Here is a 14,572-nt window from a genome sequence, read left to right as displayed (position 1 = left end):
AGCTAATATTTAGTTGTTATGCTAATCCAGTTGCAATACCTTTTGCATTGCTTGCTAGCTAACTACAGAGGTTAGCTACTGCCATCAGTTTGTAGAATGCATACTGGCATTTGAATATAGTTTGGGAAAAGGGAATCCCGGACACACTGTTTTTCATGGTAGACACATTTAAATGTAGGTGTAGATGCATGACGTGTTCGGAATTCCATGATCAGAAGAACTCTATGATCAGAATAATTAAGCTGCATGAACTACCAAGTCTAGGCACGGCTTTAGAATTAGTTTTCACATACAAACTTTATATGTCTGAACTCAGAATCAAATATACTTCCCAAAAATAACATGGTCTCTGTGGTAGAACATTTATTTTTATTGGCGATTTTCTGAATTAATTAGAGTGCCATTAGATAGCCTGATTTCAGATGTGTCCATGTAAACAGGATTATTAGGGACATCGTTCTTCTTGCAAAGCATGTAAACGGTTTAATCAAACTATTATATTAATCTGAATATCCACAATAATTGCATTATTATGTGCATGTAACCTTACTCAGTGAGGGGATTCGATTAATCTGGCCCGGCTAGGCCTCCTGAGTGGCGCAGTGGTCTAAGGCACTGCATAGTAGTTGTTAGCTGTGCCACTAGAAATCCTGGCTCGCTACCGGGAAATCCATGGGGCGGCGCACAATTGGCACAGCGTCATCCGGGATAGGGGAAGGTTTGGCCGGCAGGAATGTCCTTGTCCCATCGAGCTCACGCTGACACGGTCACCAGGTGTATGGTGTTTCCTCCGACACATTGGTGTGACTGGCTTCCGGGTTAAGCGGGCATTGTGTCAAGAAGCAGTGCGGCTTGGTTGGGTCGTGTTTCGGAGGACGCATGGCTCTCGATCTTTGCCTCTCCCAAGTCTGTACTTGAGTTGCAGCGATGAGACAAGACTGTAACTCCCAATTGGATACCATGAAATTGGGGAGAAAAATTGATAAAAAAGTAAAAGAATTATTATAATCATCTGGCCTAGCTAAACGTGTTTTGTGCACAGGATGAAAGTTGATCGGGCAGCCTCCTGGACAAGCCAGGTGCCCCGAAAAACAACATTGCAACACTGTGGTACGCTCCACCTGCCCTGTTTGTCTATTCTGTGCAAACCCCTTGAAGGCACTGCATGGTCAGTCAGACATCTGCATTGACCTTGCAGCATTTACTGTGATATGGCCTCTGCAAAAGTCAGGGCATTCATACTTCATGCGCTTCGCCAAGCAGCGTAGAGCTGTTGTGAAGGAAGTGGTCAAGGAAGTGAGTTGGTGTTTATACAGGACCTCCCTCCCTCACCAACTGTCAAATAATCATGTCAATGCGGAGCCCTCCACATTGTTACACAATTTGAGAGAGGTGCATGGCGATGCAGTATGGAGCTCAATTTGGCCTTTCCTCATTGCGTCACACTATCCATACAGCCTCTGACCACATTCTCTGATACATTTTCGGATCAAGCATAAATTGGCTCTGAGAGATCTGAACACAATGCATCATTGACCACCTCCGAAAGTGGTCAACCAGATCTGAACACATTCAGACCACCAATCAACTTCTGTGCATCTAGACCTGTCTCTTCGATGCAATCTTCATATTCTGATAGTGGCATGTAAGAGCCAATGCATGCTTGATCTGAAATGTGGTCGGAGGCGCCGTATGGATGGAGTGACGCAATTGTGGAACCTCTGGAGGCTTGCAGAGACCCTACCACATTGCAATGTGCATCTCAAATTTTGTAACAATATGGAGGGCTCGGTAAAGCTTCGCATTGACATAATTGGTTGACGGTAGGTGAGGGCAGTAGGTTCTGTATAAACACAAACTCACTTCCTTGACAACTTTCTTTACAACAGCTCTGTGCTGCTCGGCAAAGTGCAAGAAGTATGTGATACTCACTTCTGCAGAGGCCATATCAGCGTAAATGCTGGTCGGAATGCAGAAGTCGGATTGACAATGAACCTCCGTTATGTTTCAAGTAGGCACAACCTAAGATGCATACATTCAGTTTTTCCGAACTCACTTCACTTGGACTAAAGTTTGAAGCTCGCTCAACTAGTGCTAGTACATGCGCTGATCAAATACACAGATGGAACGCTGATCAATGTGTTTACATGTCCTAATAATTTGAAAGATTACTCAGAAAACCACGTGTTTAGCCTCCTGGGTGGAGCAGTGGTCTAAGGCACTGCATCGCAGTGCTAGCGGCGTCACTACAGATCCGGGTTCGATCCCGGGCTGTGTTGCAAACGGCCAGGACCGGGAGACCCATGAGGTGGCGCACAATTGGCCTACCATCGTCTGGGTTACGGGAGGGTTTGGCCGGCCAGGATGTCCTTGTCCCATCGTGCTCTAGCAACTCCTGTGGTGGGCTGTTTCCTCCAACACATTGGTGCGGCTGGCTTGCGGGTTAAGCGAGCAGTGTGTCAAAAAGCAGTGCGGCTTGGCGGGGTCGCCTCTCCCAAGTCCGTACGGGAGTTGCAGCGATGGGACAAGACTGTAACTACCAATTTGATATCACAAAATTGGGGAGAAAAAGGAGTAAAAAAGACTACTGCTTAATCTGCCTACTGCTATAGTTTAATATTGAATTATTACTTAGCATGTAAACGGTACTTGAGTCTGGAACTGAGTTCCTCCTCAACGATTTCTAGAATGGAATTTTTATGCTATCTAGACCAGTGGTTCCCAAATTTGTTATAGTCCCGTACCCCTTCAAACATTCAACCTCCAGCTGCGTGCCCCCTCTAGCACCAGGGTCAGCTTACTTTCAAATGTAGTTTTTTTGCCATCATTGTAAGCCTGCCACACATGCACACTATACATTTATTAAACATAAGAATAATTGTAATTGAGTTTTTGTCACAACCTGGCTCGTGGGAAGTGAAAAAGAGCTCTTACCGGACCAGGGCACAAATAATAATATAATAATAATAATCAATAATGTTGCTCTTTATTTAGTCATGTTACATATAAAACTTTATTTGTTAATCAATAATTGTGAATAACTCACCACAGGTTAATGAGAAGGGTGTGCTTGAAAGGATGCACATAACTCTGCAATGTTGGGTTGTATTGGAGAGAGTCTCTGTCTTAAATCATTTTCCACACACAGTCTGTCCCTGTATTTAGTTTTCATGCTAGTGAGGGCCGAGAATCCCCTCTCACATAGGTACGTGGTTGCAAAGGGTATCGGTGTCTTAACAGTGCGATTTTTCAAGGCGGAATACTCTGAGCACAGCCCAATCCAGAAAATGACAGTGGCTTCTGATTAAATTCAATTTTCACAGAACTGCTTGTTGCAATTTCGATGAGGCTCTCTTGTTCAGATATCGGTAAGTGGACTGGAGGCAGGGCATGAAAGGGATAACGAATCCAGTTGACTGTGTCATCCATTTCGGAAAGTATCTGTGTAATTGCGCACCCAACTCACTCAGGTGCCTCGTTTATCAAATGTGACATTGTCTGTAAGCTTGAGTTCATTTGCACACAAAAAATCATACAATGATGGAAAGACCTGTGTGTTATTGCAGACAAAGAGCTCCAACTTCTTAATCATAGCCTCAATTTTGTCCCACACATTGAATATAGTTGCAGAGAGTCCCTGTAATCCTGGATCCAGATCATTCAGGTGAGAAAAAGATCAGCCAGATAGGCCAGTCGTGTGAGAAACTCGTCATCATGCAAGCGTTCAGACAAGTGAAAATTATGGTCAGTAAAGAAAACTTTAAGCTCCTCTCTCAACAACAAAAAAAAACATGTCAATACTGCGCACTTCTGTATGTTGTAAAATCGTTACATGGTCGCTGCCCATACCATTGCATAGTGCAGAAAATACACCAGGGGCCTTGCTTTAACAAAGTTAACAATTTTCACTGTCGTGTCCAAAACGTCTTTCAAGCTGTCAGGCATTCCTTTGGCAGCAAGAGCCTCTCGGTGGATGGTGCAGTGTACCCAAGTGGCGTCGGGATGCACGCGCATTACCACTCCACTACTGTATGTCTCCCTGTCATGGCTTTTGCACCATCAGTACAGACACCAACATGAGCATCAGCTACGTTTGGTTACATATGGACCGTTAGTGGAATTCCCGCGAGAGAGTAATGGTTAATGTGATTGGATGTTAATTATTTGACAAGGCCATCTGTATGTGACATTGTGTTTTATTCTGCTGAACACTCGATGGTTTAATTTTATTTTTTGCAGTGAAACGAGGCTACTCAGGCGAGAAAAAAAACTCACCCAAATGTATAGCCCCATTGCAAAATATAAATGGATTGTTTGAAATGTAAAGAAAAAAATGTTAATCACATTTTTATTTGGCGTGCTCCAGACGGTATTGTGCGCACCCATTGGTTGGGCCAGAGCCAGAATACAGGTGGGTAAAGCAATTTTTGAAAATTCTTCATTAGATTTTATACTGATTGGTTAGTAGCAGGTTTAGGATAACTTACGCAAAAGGTTAGGATAATTAGGTTAATGTTAGGAAAAGGGTTTGGGTTAGCTATTTTATTTGTTTATCAACTTTTGATGTCAATTTGACAAAAGCTGTAACCCGTCTAGACATGTGGTCCCGTCTAGCTTTTGGTCAAAATCGATGCGCTTGAACAGAAGGGAACGCCCAAGGAAGTGACGTTGGAAAGGGAAGTTACCCAAATCCAGGACATCCATGCTTGATCTAAAAACAACAAAAACGTTTTTTGTACTGATTGTGGGTAAATTGAAATTCAGTCGACTAATTGCACCACTATATTATTTGTGAGACCAACGTGGAGGGGGAAGACTGCTGACTTTCAGGGTAACGTTAGCAGGACACGTTTTCAATAGCTAGCTAGCTAAGTTAGCTAACTGCACACACGTGTGAATCGGTGCCTCAGATCATAGCACTAGACTGGTAAAGGTAACATGTAATGCCTAGGACTGACACATTTGGATTAACTTTACATTCACATTATGTCATAATGTCACATTTAGCTGTAGCAGACATGTACAACTAGCTAGCTATGGGATCATTTTTGTGTGTGTTGCAGAGGGACGTGTATCGCATCCCACCAGTCACCATGGCAGAGGATACGTTGATGTTGAACCTCTCGTCTGACACAGCTCCAGCATGTCACTCGAAGAGTTATCAGAGACCAACGTCTCAGGAGAAATGGGCTTTGGTAGGTAAACTCGGGTCACAACAATGTCACGAGTTTTGTTAAATCTTTGCCAAGTACCTCAACTCCACGGTGATTTTATTCACGGATTTGAGTACAAACTATAGCTTTTTAAAAAAAATGAACCTCCGACTCGCTATGCAGTTGTTCATACAGTGTACCTACGTTTTCCTCTGTGTGCCTTTATTTGTTTTCGGAAGTCATACTTTTTTAAAATAAAACGTGAATCAAATACAACAACCGACTGTTTACTTGTTGAGATTAAATTGGCACATGAATGAACATTCCCGCTGAGGTTATATTTGATTAACGTTTTATTATAAAGTATGGTTTCAGCAAACGGTGGCATTAAGCAACAGAGGACAAACATAAGAACATGATAAGGGTTTACATTTGGAAAATATCGGCTGCATAGCGAATCAGTTTTTATTTTTATAATTAGTCTGCTCTCAACTCCATGGATTAACTCATTCTGGAGTTGACGTACTTGGGAAAGCGGGATAACTAGTCAGTTGTACAACTGAATTCCTTAAACTGAAATGTGTCTACCACATTTAACCCAACCCCACTGAATCCGGCAAGGTTGACCAATCATTGTCAGCACAGCACTTGCAAACTACCTAACTCCTTTTGTTACCTTGTTCTCAGTTCATCTCTGAATAGATATTACATGTTTTTGTTTTAATTTCCAGAAAAAAGCACAGAAACGAAAATACTCAGGAATACAGAAAGGGTTACCTAATAAACAACAGTTCAATGGGCCTAAGACCAAGGACCAACAGCCCCCCGAGGACATGGAAGAAGAGGATGTACCAACCCATAAAAACCCTGTCCGAAAGCCAGCACCAAAGGATGCAGCCAAAGCCTTGTCCCCTGAGACCCCAAAACCTGCCCAGAGATTCAAAGCCCAGACAAAAATGACTCAGAAAAGTAAACATGTTGGGGAACACAAAGGAGGAGAGGACGGTGTGTTCATAAAGACTTCGTCCCTCTTTAGAAATAACCCAGATATCCCAGACGTCCACAGGTAAGTTCTTTCAATGATGATGGGAGGGTGTTGAGTTGGTAATGTTGCACCTGGCTGTTGACCTATGTGGTTTCGATCTTGAATCAAGCCTTTATTCAAATAGTCTACTTTCTATACACCACTAATGGTTTGCTGAAAACATGTCTAAGGTCCAAGACTTACTACAAATACAATTATTTATCATGATAGTACAGTCTAAGAAAAAACAAGCTTGGGTGTAGGGTTAGAGGGTTTGTTACTCCTGTTTAGTGAAATGTTGTTTGGTAGTATTAACCCCTTCACTGGCTGTGACTGCAGGCCTGCTGTGACCCAGCTGAAGGAGAAAGTCTTCACCAGCGACTCATTTGCGGAGCTGGACCTTCACCCCCACCTGGTGAGCACCTAAACTAGGGATGTGACAAAGGGAAAACGTGAATTCATAATGCAGAATATGGTCCTCTTGCCTATGACCGCTAGGGTGCAATGAAATACTACCTACCGCAGTCATAGGCTGAATCATAAATCGAATGCTTGGCCCCTAAGCCCATTATTGAGTGGCCTCTTGCTGTTGTGTTCGATCGTGAACACTCAAGTCTGAAATTATTTTGGCCAAAATCAACATTGAGACGATGCATGCTCTACGTCCCAACTGCCACTTATCAATATTTCAAAATCTGTTTGCGAGCATGGTCTCAACTGGTCTTGTGCATGACTCATTCGCTATTAAACACGGGCACTGGAACAGACGCACACTCTGAAAGGTGTTGAGAAAGTTGTAAAGACAACATTTATCTTTCTCCTGCCCAAATTATGTGCAAGTATATCGGTCTCCAGGGATTTCATCAACTGATTTAGCTTGTTGTAGCATGCCTGCTGCTAGCTAGCTTCACTGACAAACACATGGATGGGATTTTAGATAGCTAGCAAAGGATGGGGGCGGCAGGGTAGCCTAGTGGTTAGAGCATTGCAAGTTCAAATCCCCGAGCTGACAAGGTACACATCTGTCGTTCTCCCCCTGAACAGGCAGTTAACCCACTGTTCCTAGGCCGTCATTGAAAATAAGAATTTGTTCTTAACTGACTTGCCTTGTTAAATAAAGGTAATTTAAAAAAAATGTTGGGCACAGCACTGTTTGACAGCTTGCTGATGAAGTTAGATGTATACGCAGCATTTAGTATGTTTCCAAAGCACTAATCGCTACGTTGTAACGTTGGGTCAGCTTAAAGCATAGCACATCAGCTGCTGTCGCTTGCATTTCTCTGCCATTTTTTTTTTCAACTTAACAACGATGACTTGTTGAGCGCTTTATATCCTTGGCAAATCACTTAGGTTGCAGTCATTAAAACTCATTTTTCAACCACTCCACAAATTTCTTGTTAACAAACTATAGTTTTGGCCAGTCGGGTTAGGACATCTACTTTGTGCATGACACAAGTCATTTTTCCAACAATTGTTTACAGACAGATTATTTTACTTATAATACACTGTATCATAATTCCAGTCGGTCAGAAGTTTACATACACTAAGTTGACTGTGCCTTTAACCAGCTTGAAAAATTCCAGAAAATGATGTCATGGCTTTAGAAGCTTCTGATAGGCTAATTGACATAATTTGTGAGTCATTTGGAGGTGTACCTGTGGATGTATTTTAAGGCCTACCTTCAAACGCAATGCCTCTTTGCTTGACATCATGGGAAAATCAAAAGAAATCAGCCAAGACCTCAGAAAACAAATTGTAGACCTCAAGTCTGGTTCTATATCCACAGTAAAACGAGTCCTATATTCAACGTAACCTGAAAGGCCGCTCCGTAAGGAAGAAGCCACTGCTCCAAAACGTCCATAAAAAAAACAGATTACGGTTTGCAACTGCACAGGGGACAAATATTGTACTTTTTGGAGAAATGTCCTCTGGTCTGATTAAACAAACAAAAAAATATATGTGTATATGTATACGTGTGTGTGTGTATGTATACGTGTGTGTGTGTATGTATACGTGTGTGTGTGTATGTATACGTGTGTGTGTGTGTATGTATACGTGTGTGTGTGTATGTATACGTGTGTGTGTGTATGTATACGTGTGTGTGTGTATGTATACGTGTGTGTGTGTATGTATACGTGTGTGTGTATGTATACGTGTGTGTGTGTATGTATACGTGTGTGTGTGTATGTATACGTGTGTGTGTGTATGTATACGTGTGTGTGTGTGTATGTATACGTGTGTGTGTGTGTGTATACGTGTGTGTGGGCATGCATAAACGCATGCATAACGCACACGCGTGTACGCACAACGCAGTATGCATTAACGCAGGTGCGCGTATGCACAACGCATGCACACGCAGTGCATGCATTAACGCAGCATGCATTAACGCAGGTGCGTACGCATTAACGCAGGTGTGCATCGCATTAACGCAGTACGCACAACGCTATGCGTACGCATTAACGCATGCATCAACGCAGTGCGTGTATGCACAACGCAGTGCGTGCACACGCAGCGTGCGTATGCATCACACGCAGTGCGTGCATGCATGTGCACGTACACGCGCGTATGCATCAACGCAGTGCATGCAGCATTAACGTGCGGTGCGTGCATGCACACGCAGTGTGCATGATACGCAGTGCGTGCATTAACGCGCAGGCACACGCAGTGCGTGTGCATTAACAGCGTGTGGCATGTGACACCGGGTGCATGCACAACGCAGTGTGTGCATTAACGCGTGCGATTAACGCAGCATGCACACGCGTATGCATTGACGCGGTGTGCGTACACACGCAGTGCTACGTACGCGTGCGTGCATTAACGCAGCATGCATAACGCAGGTGCATTAACGCAGGTGTGTGCATGCACACGCTGCATGCATTAACGCAGGTGCATGCATTAACGCAGGCATTACACGCAGGCATGCATTAACGCAGGTGTGCATGCACACGCAGTGCACAACGCAGGTGTGTATGCACAACGCAGCATGCATAAACGCGCATGCACAACGCAGTACGCATTAACGCGGCATGCGCATGCATAACGCAGTGTACGCAGCATGTGACACGCAGTGTGCATGTACACGCAGTGCGTGCATGCATGACGCAGCACGCATGCATACGCGTGCATGCACGCAGGTGCATGCGACAACGCAGGGCGTGCGCATGCATACGCAGCGTGCATGCATACCGCAGTGCATGCATTAACGCGTGTATGCATCAACGCAGGTGCATTGCATACGCAGGCATGCATCACGCAGTGTGCATGCACAACGCAGTGCATGCATTAACGCAGTGCGTGCGTACGCATTAACGCAGGTGCATGCACAACGCAGGTGCACGCATTGCACACGCGCATGCATTAACGCGTGCGCATCGACACGCAGTGCAGTACGCACAACGCAGTGCGTACGCATTAACGCAGGCACTGCATAACGCATGCATGCATCACGCGGGTACGTGCATGCACACGCAGGTGCGTACGCATTAACGCAGTGCGTGCATGCACATACGCGTGCGTACGCATTAACGCAGTGCGTGCATGCACAACGCAGCGTGCATGCATCAACGCGTGTGCACTAACGCAGGCTGCATGACGTGCATGCATTAACGCAGGTATGCACACTGCATACGCAGTGCGGTGCATGCACACGCATGTACGACGCATGCATGCATCAACGCAGTGCAGTGCGTACGCATTAACGCAGGCAGCGCATGCATAAACGCAGGCAGTGTGCATGCATTAACGCAGGCGTGCACACGCATGCATACGCGTGCATGTGCACAACGCAGGTGCGTGCATGCACGCAGTGCGTGCGCATGAGCGCGTGCGTGCAGCATACCGCAGTGCGTGCTGCATTAACGCAGTGCGGCATTAACGCAGTGCGTGCATTAACGCGGGCATGCGCATAACGCGTGCGTGTGCACAACGCAGTGCGTGCGTATTGCACACGCAGTGCGTACTGTACACGCAGTGTGCGTGCATGCATTAACGCAGGCGTGTGCATTAACGCAGGCGTGACAACGCAGGTGCATTACACGCAGTGCGTGCATTAACGCAGGTGTGCATTGCACGCATGCAGTGTGGTACGCATTAACGCGTGTGCGTATGCACACGCGTGTGCATGCACACGCAGTGCATGCATGTACACGCAGCGTGTGCATGTACACCGCAGTGCGTACGCATCAACGCAGTGCGTGCATTAACGTGCATGCATACGCAGTGCAGCATGCACACGCAGGCATGACACGCAGCATGCACTAACGCATGCAGCATTGACACGCATGCATGACACGCGTGCGTACTGCATTAACGCAGTGCGTATGCATTAACGCAGCGTGCGTACACGCAGTGCGTGTACGCATTAACGCGCGTGCATGCATTAACGCATGCGTACGCACGTGCGCACGCGTGTATGCATTAACGCAGGCATGTGCGCAGTGCACACGTGCAGTGCATGCGCATTAACGCAGTGTGCGCGTACGTGCAGCATGTGCACATCGCAGGCATGCGTACGGGCATTAACGCAGTGTGCATGACACACGCGTGCGTGACACGCATAGCGCAGTGCACAACGCATGCATACGCGCATGCATGACGTGCGCACAACGTAGCGCAGACACGCGTGTGCATTAACGCTGCGTGCATTAACGCACGTGCGTACGCATTAACGCGTGCGTGCATACGCGTGCGTGCGCATGACACGCGTGTGCGTGCATAAACGCAGTGTGCATTAACGTGCGTGCGCACACGTGCGTGCGTGCGTGCACACGCAGTGCGTGCATGCACACGTGCGTGCGCATTAACGTGCGTGCGTGCACTAACGTGCAGTGCGTGCAGTACGCACAACGCGCATGTGCATGCATCAACGCTGCGTGCGTGCGTGACACGCAGTGTGCATAACGTGCGTGCACTGCGTGTGTGCATCAACGCGGTGTGTGCATACGTGCGTGCGTGCACAACGCTGTGCATGCACAACGCAGTGCGTGCATTAACGCGGCGTGCATGCATTAACGCGTGCGTGCATTAACGCGTATGCACAACGCAGTGCGTGCAGCATTAACGCGTGCGTGCATGTAACGTGCATTAACGCAGTGCGCACTAACGCAGTACGCACAACGCATGCATGACATGTAGCGTACTGCATTAACGTGCAGTGCATTACACGCATGCGTGCGTGCATTAACGCATGTGCGTGCGCATAAACGCATGCGTGCGCATTAACGCGTGCGCATTAACGCAGTGCGTGCGCATTAACGTGTGCGTGCGCATGCGCATACGTGCGTGCGTGCATTAACGCTGCGTGCGCATTAACGTGCGCGTACGCATTAACGCGCGTGCATAACGTGCGTGCGCATTAACGTGCGTGCGCATTAACGCGTGCGTGCGCACGTGCGTGCGCATTAACGCGTGCGTACGTGCGCATTAACGCGTGCGTGCACAACGCTGCGTGCGCACTAACGTGCGTGCGCATAAACGTGCGTGCGTGCATTAACGCGCGTGCGTGCATTAACGCGTGCGTGCGCATTAACGCAGGCGTGCGCATTAACGCGTGCGTGCGCATTAACGCGTGCGTGCGTACGCATTAACGTGCGTGCATGCATTAACGTGCGTGCGTGCATAACGCGCGTGCGTGCACGTACACGCGCGTGCGCATGTACAACGCGCGTGCGTGCATTGACACGCGTGCGTGCACGTGCGCGTGCATTAACGCGTGTGCGTGCATTAACGCAGGCAGTGCGTACGTAACGTGCGTGCGCATTAACGTGCGTGCGTGCGTGCGCATTAACGCGCGTGCGCATTAACGCGTGCGTGCATGCACACGTGCAGTGCGCATTAACGTGCAGTGCATAACGTGCGTGCGCATAACGTGCGTGCATGTGCGCATTAACGTGCGTGCGCACAACGCGTGCATTAACGCGTGCGTGCGCATTAACGTGTGCGCATTAACGCGTGTGCGTGCATTAACGCGTGCGTGCATTAACGCGTGCGTGTGCGCATTAACGTGCGTGCGCATAACGCGTGCGTGCGTGCATAACGTGCGTGCGCATTAACGCACGTGCGTGCGCATTAACGTGTGCGTGCGTGCGTATAACGTGCGTGCGTGCATTAACGTGTGCGTGCATTAACGCGTGCGTGCGTGCACAACGCGTGTGCGTGCATTAACGTGCGCATGCGTGCGCATTAACGCGCATGCGCATTAACGTGCGTGCGTGCACTAACGCGTGCGTGCACAACGTGCGTGCGCATTAACGTGCACGCAGTGCGCATTAACGTGCGTGCGCATTAACGTGTCTGTGCGTATTAACGTGCGTAACGCGCACAACGTGCGTGCATTAACGCACGTGCGTGCATTAACGTGCACACCACGTGCGTGTGCATAACGCGTGCACAACGTGCATGCATTAACGTGCGTGTCCATTAACGTGTGCGTGCATTAACGTGCCTGTGCGTGTATTAACGCACACGCATTAACGTGCATGCAACGTTTAACGTGTGACGTGCATTGAACGCGCGTGCGTGCATTAACGCATGCGCATTAACATGTCTGCGCGCACAACGTGTGCGTGCATTAACGTGCGTGCATTAACGTGCGTGCGCGTGCACGTGCGTGCATTAACGCAGTGAATCGTGCGCATGAACGCACGTGCGCATCAACGCGTGCGTGCGTGCGCGTTAATCGCGTGTGCGCGCATTAACGTGCGTGCGCATTAACGTGCTCTTTAACGTAACGCGCGCATTAACGTGTGTGTGCATTAACGTGTGTGTGCACAACGCACGCGCAATTAACGCGTGCAATAACGTGCGTCCATTAACGTCCATTAACGTGCGTGCGTGCATTAACGTGGCTCCAGTGTGATTAACGCACGCGTGCATTAACGTGTGCATTAACGTGCTCCAGTGGCATGCATTAACGCACGTGCGTGCATTAACGTGTGTGCATCCATCTGCGTGCATTAACGTGTGTGTGTGTGCGTTATCGTGTGTATGCGTATCCATGTAAAACAACGTGCGTATGCGCATTAACGTGCGCATGCGCATTACTGTGCATGTGTTTATCCATGTGTGTTAATGTGTGTATGTGTATTTAATGTGTGTGAGTGTGAATAACGTGTGTATGTATCCATGTGTGTGTGTGTTAATGTGCGTATGTGGCATTAATGTGTGAGTGCATTAACGTGCGTATGCGTATCCGTGTAACGTGTGCGTGCATTAACGCGTGCGTGCGCATCAACGTGCGTGCAGCATTAACGTGTGCGTGCATAACGCGTGCGTGCATTAACGCATGTGCATTAACGTGCATTAACGCGCGTGCGCATAACGCGTGCGTGCGCATAACGCGTGTGCGCATTAACGCGTGCGTGCGCATTAACGTGCGTGCGTGCATTAACGCATGCGTGCGCATTAACGCGTGCGTGCGTGCGCATTAACGTGCGCGTGCGCACAACGTGCGTGCGTGCGCATTAACGCAGCGTGCGCATACGCGTGCATGCACAACGTGCGTGCATGCATTAACGCGTGCGTGCGCATTAACGCGTGCGTGCGTGCATCAACGTGCGTGCGTGCGCATCAACGTGCGTGCGTGCATTAACGTGCGTGCGCATTAACGCGTGCGCATTAACGTGCGTGCGTGCATTAACGCGTGCGTGTGCGCATTAACGTGCGCGCATTAACGTGCGTGCATTAACGTGCGTGCGCATTAACGTGCGTGCGCATAACGTGCGTAGCGCATAACGCGTGCGTGCATTAACGTGCGTGCATGTGCATGCGTGTGCGTGCGTGCGCATTAACGCGTGCGTGCGCATTAACGTGCGTGTGTGCATTAACGCGTGCGTGCGCGTGCATTAACGCGTGCGTGCGCATTAACGCGTGTACGTGCATTAACGTAGCGTGCGTGCGCATTAACGTGCGTGCGTGCATTAACGCGTGCGTGCGCATTAACGCGTGTGCGCACGCACGTGCGTGTGCGCATTAACGCGTGTGCGCATTAACGTGCGTGCGCATTAACGCGTGCGTGCGCATTAACGCGCGTGCGCATAACGTGCGTGTGCAGCATTAACGCAGCGTGCGTGCATTAACGTGCGTGCGCATAACGTGCGTGCGCATTAACGCGTGCGTGCGCATTAACGCGTGCGTGCGTGCATTAACGCGTGTGTGCATTAACGTAGTGCGTGCGCAGTGCGCATTAACGCAGTGTGCACGCATTAACGCGTGTGCGTGCATTAACGCGCGTGCGTGCGTGCGCATTAACGTGCGTGCGCATAACGCGTGCGCATCAACGTGCGTGCGTGCACAACGTGTGCGTGCGTGCATTAACGCGTGCGTGCGCATTAACGTGCGTGCGTGCATAACGCGTGCGTGCGCATCAACGCGTGCGTGCATGCATAACGCGTGCGTG

At 48.4% G+C, this 14,572-nt stretch overlaps 1 protein-coding gene across 1 annotated transcript in view; it reads left to right on the top strand.

The window, feature by feature from the left end:
- The first annotated feature begins 4,642 nt into the window (after positions 1-4,642).
- The window catches only part of ddx31 (DEAD (Asp-Glu-Ala-Asp) box polypeptide 31), a 77,133-nt gene continuing 67,203 nt past the window's right edge, over positions 4,643-14,572 (top strand). Inside the window, exons 1-4 of the mRNA XM_024418341.2 lie at positions 4,643-4,744; positions 5,064-5,195; positions 5,885-6,219; positions 6,517-6,592. Coding sequence (XP_024274109.2) covers positions 4,703-4,744; positions 5,064-5,195; positions 5,885-6,219; positions 6,517-6,592 — 585 coding nt within the window. The 5' untranslated portion in view covers positions 4,643-4,702. The remainder of the gene's footprint in view (positions 4,745-5,063; positions 5,196-5,884; positions 6,220-6,516; positions 6,593-14,572) is intronic.

Source organism: Oncorhynchus tshawytscha, unplaced genomic scaffold (genome assembly GCF_018296145.1).
Source record: "Oncorhynchus tshawytscha isolate Ot180627B unplaced genomic scaffold, Otsh_v2.0 Un_contig_766_pilon_pilon, whole genome shotgun sequence".
Lineage (NCBI taxonomy): Eukaryota > Metazoa > Chordata > Actinopteri > Salmoniformes > Salmonidae > Oncorhynchus > Oncorhynchus tshawytscha.
Note: the sequence above shows the minus strand (reverse complement) of the source record. Positions and strands in the feature narration are given on the sequence as shown.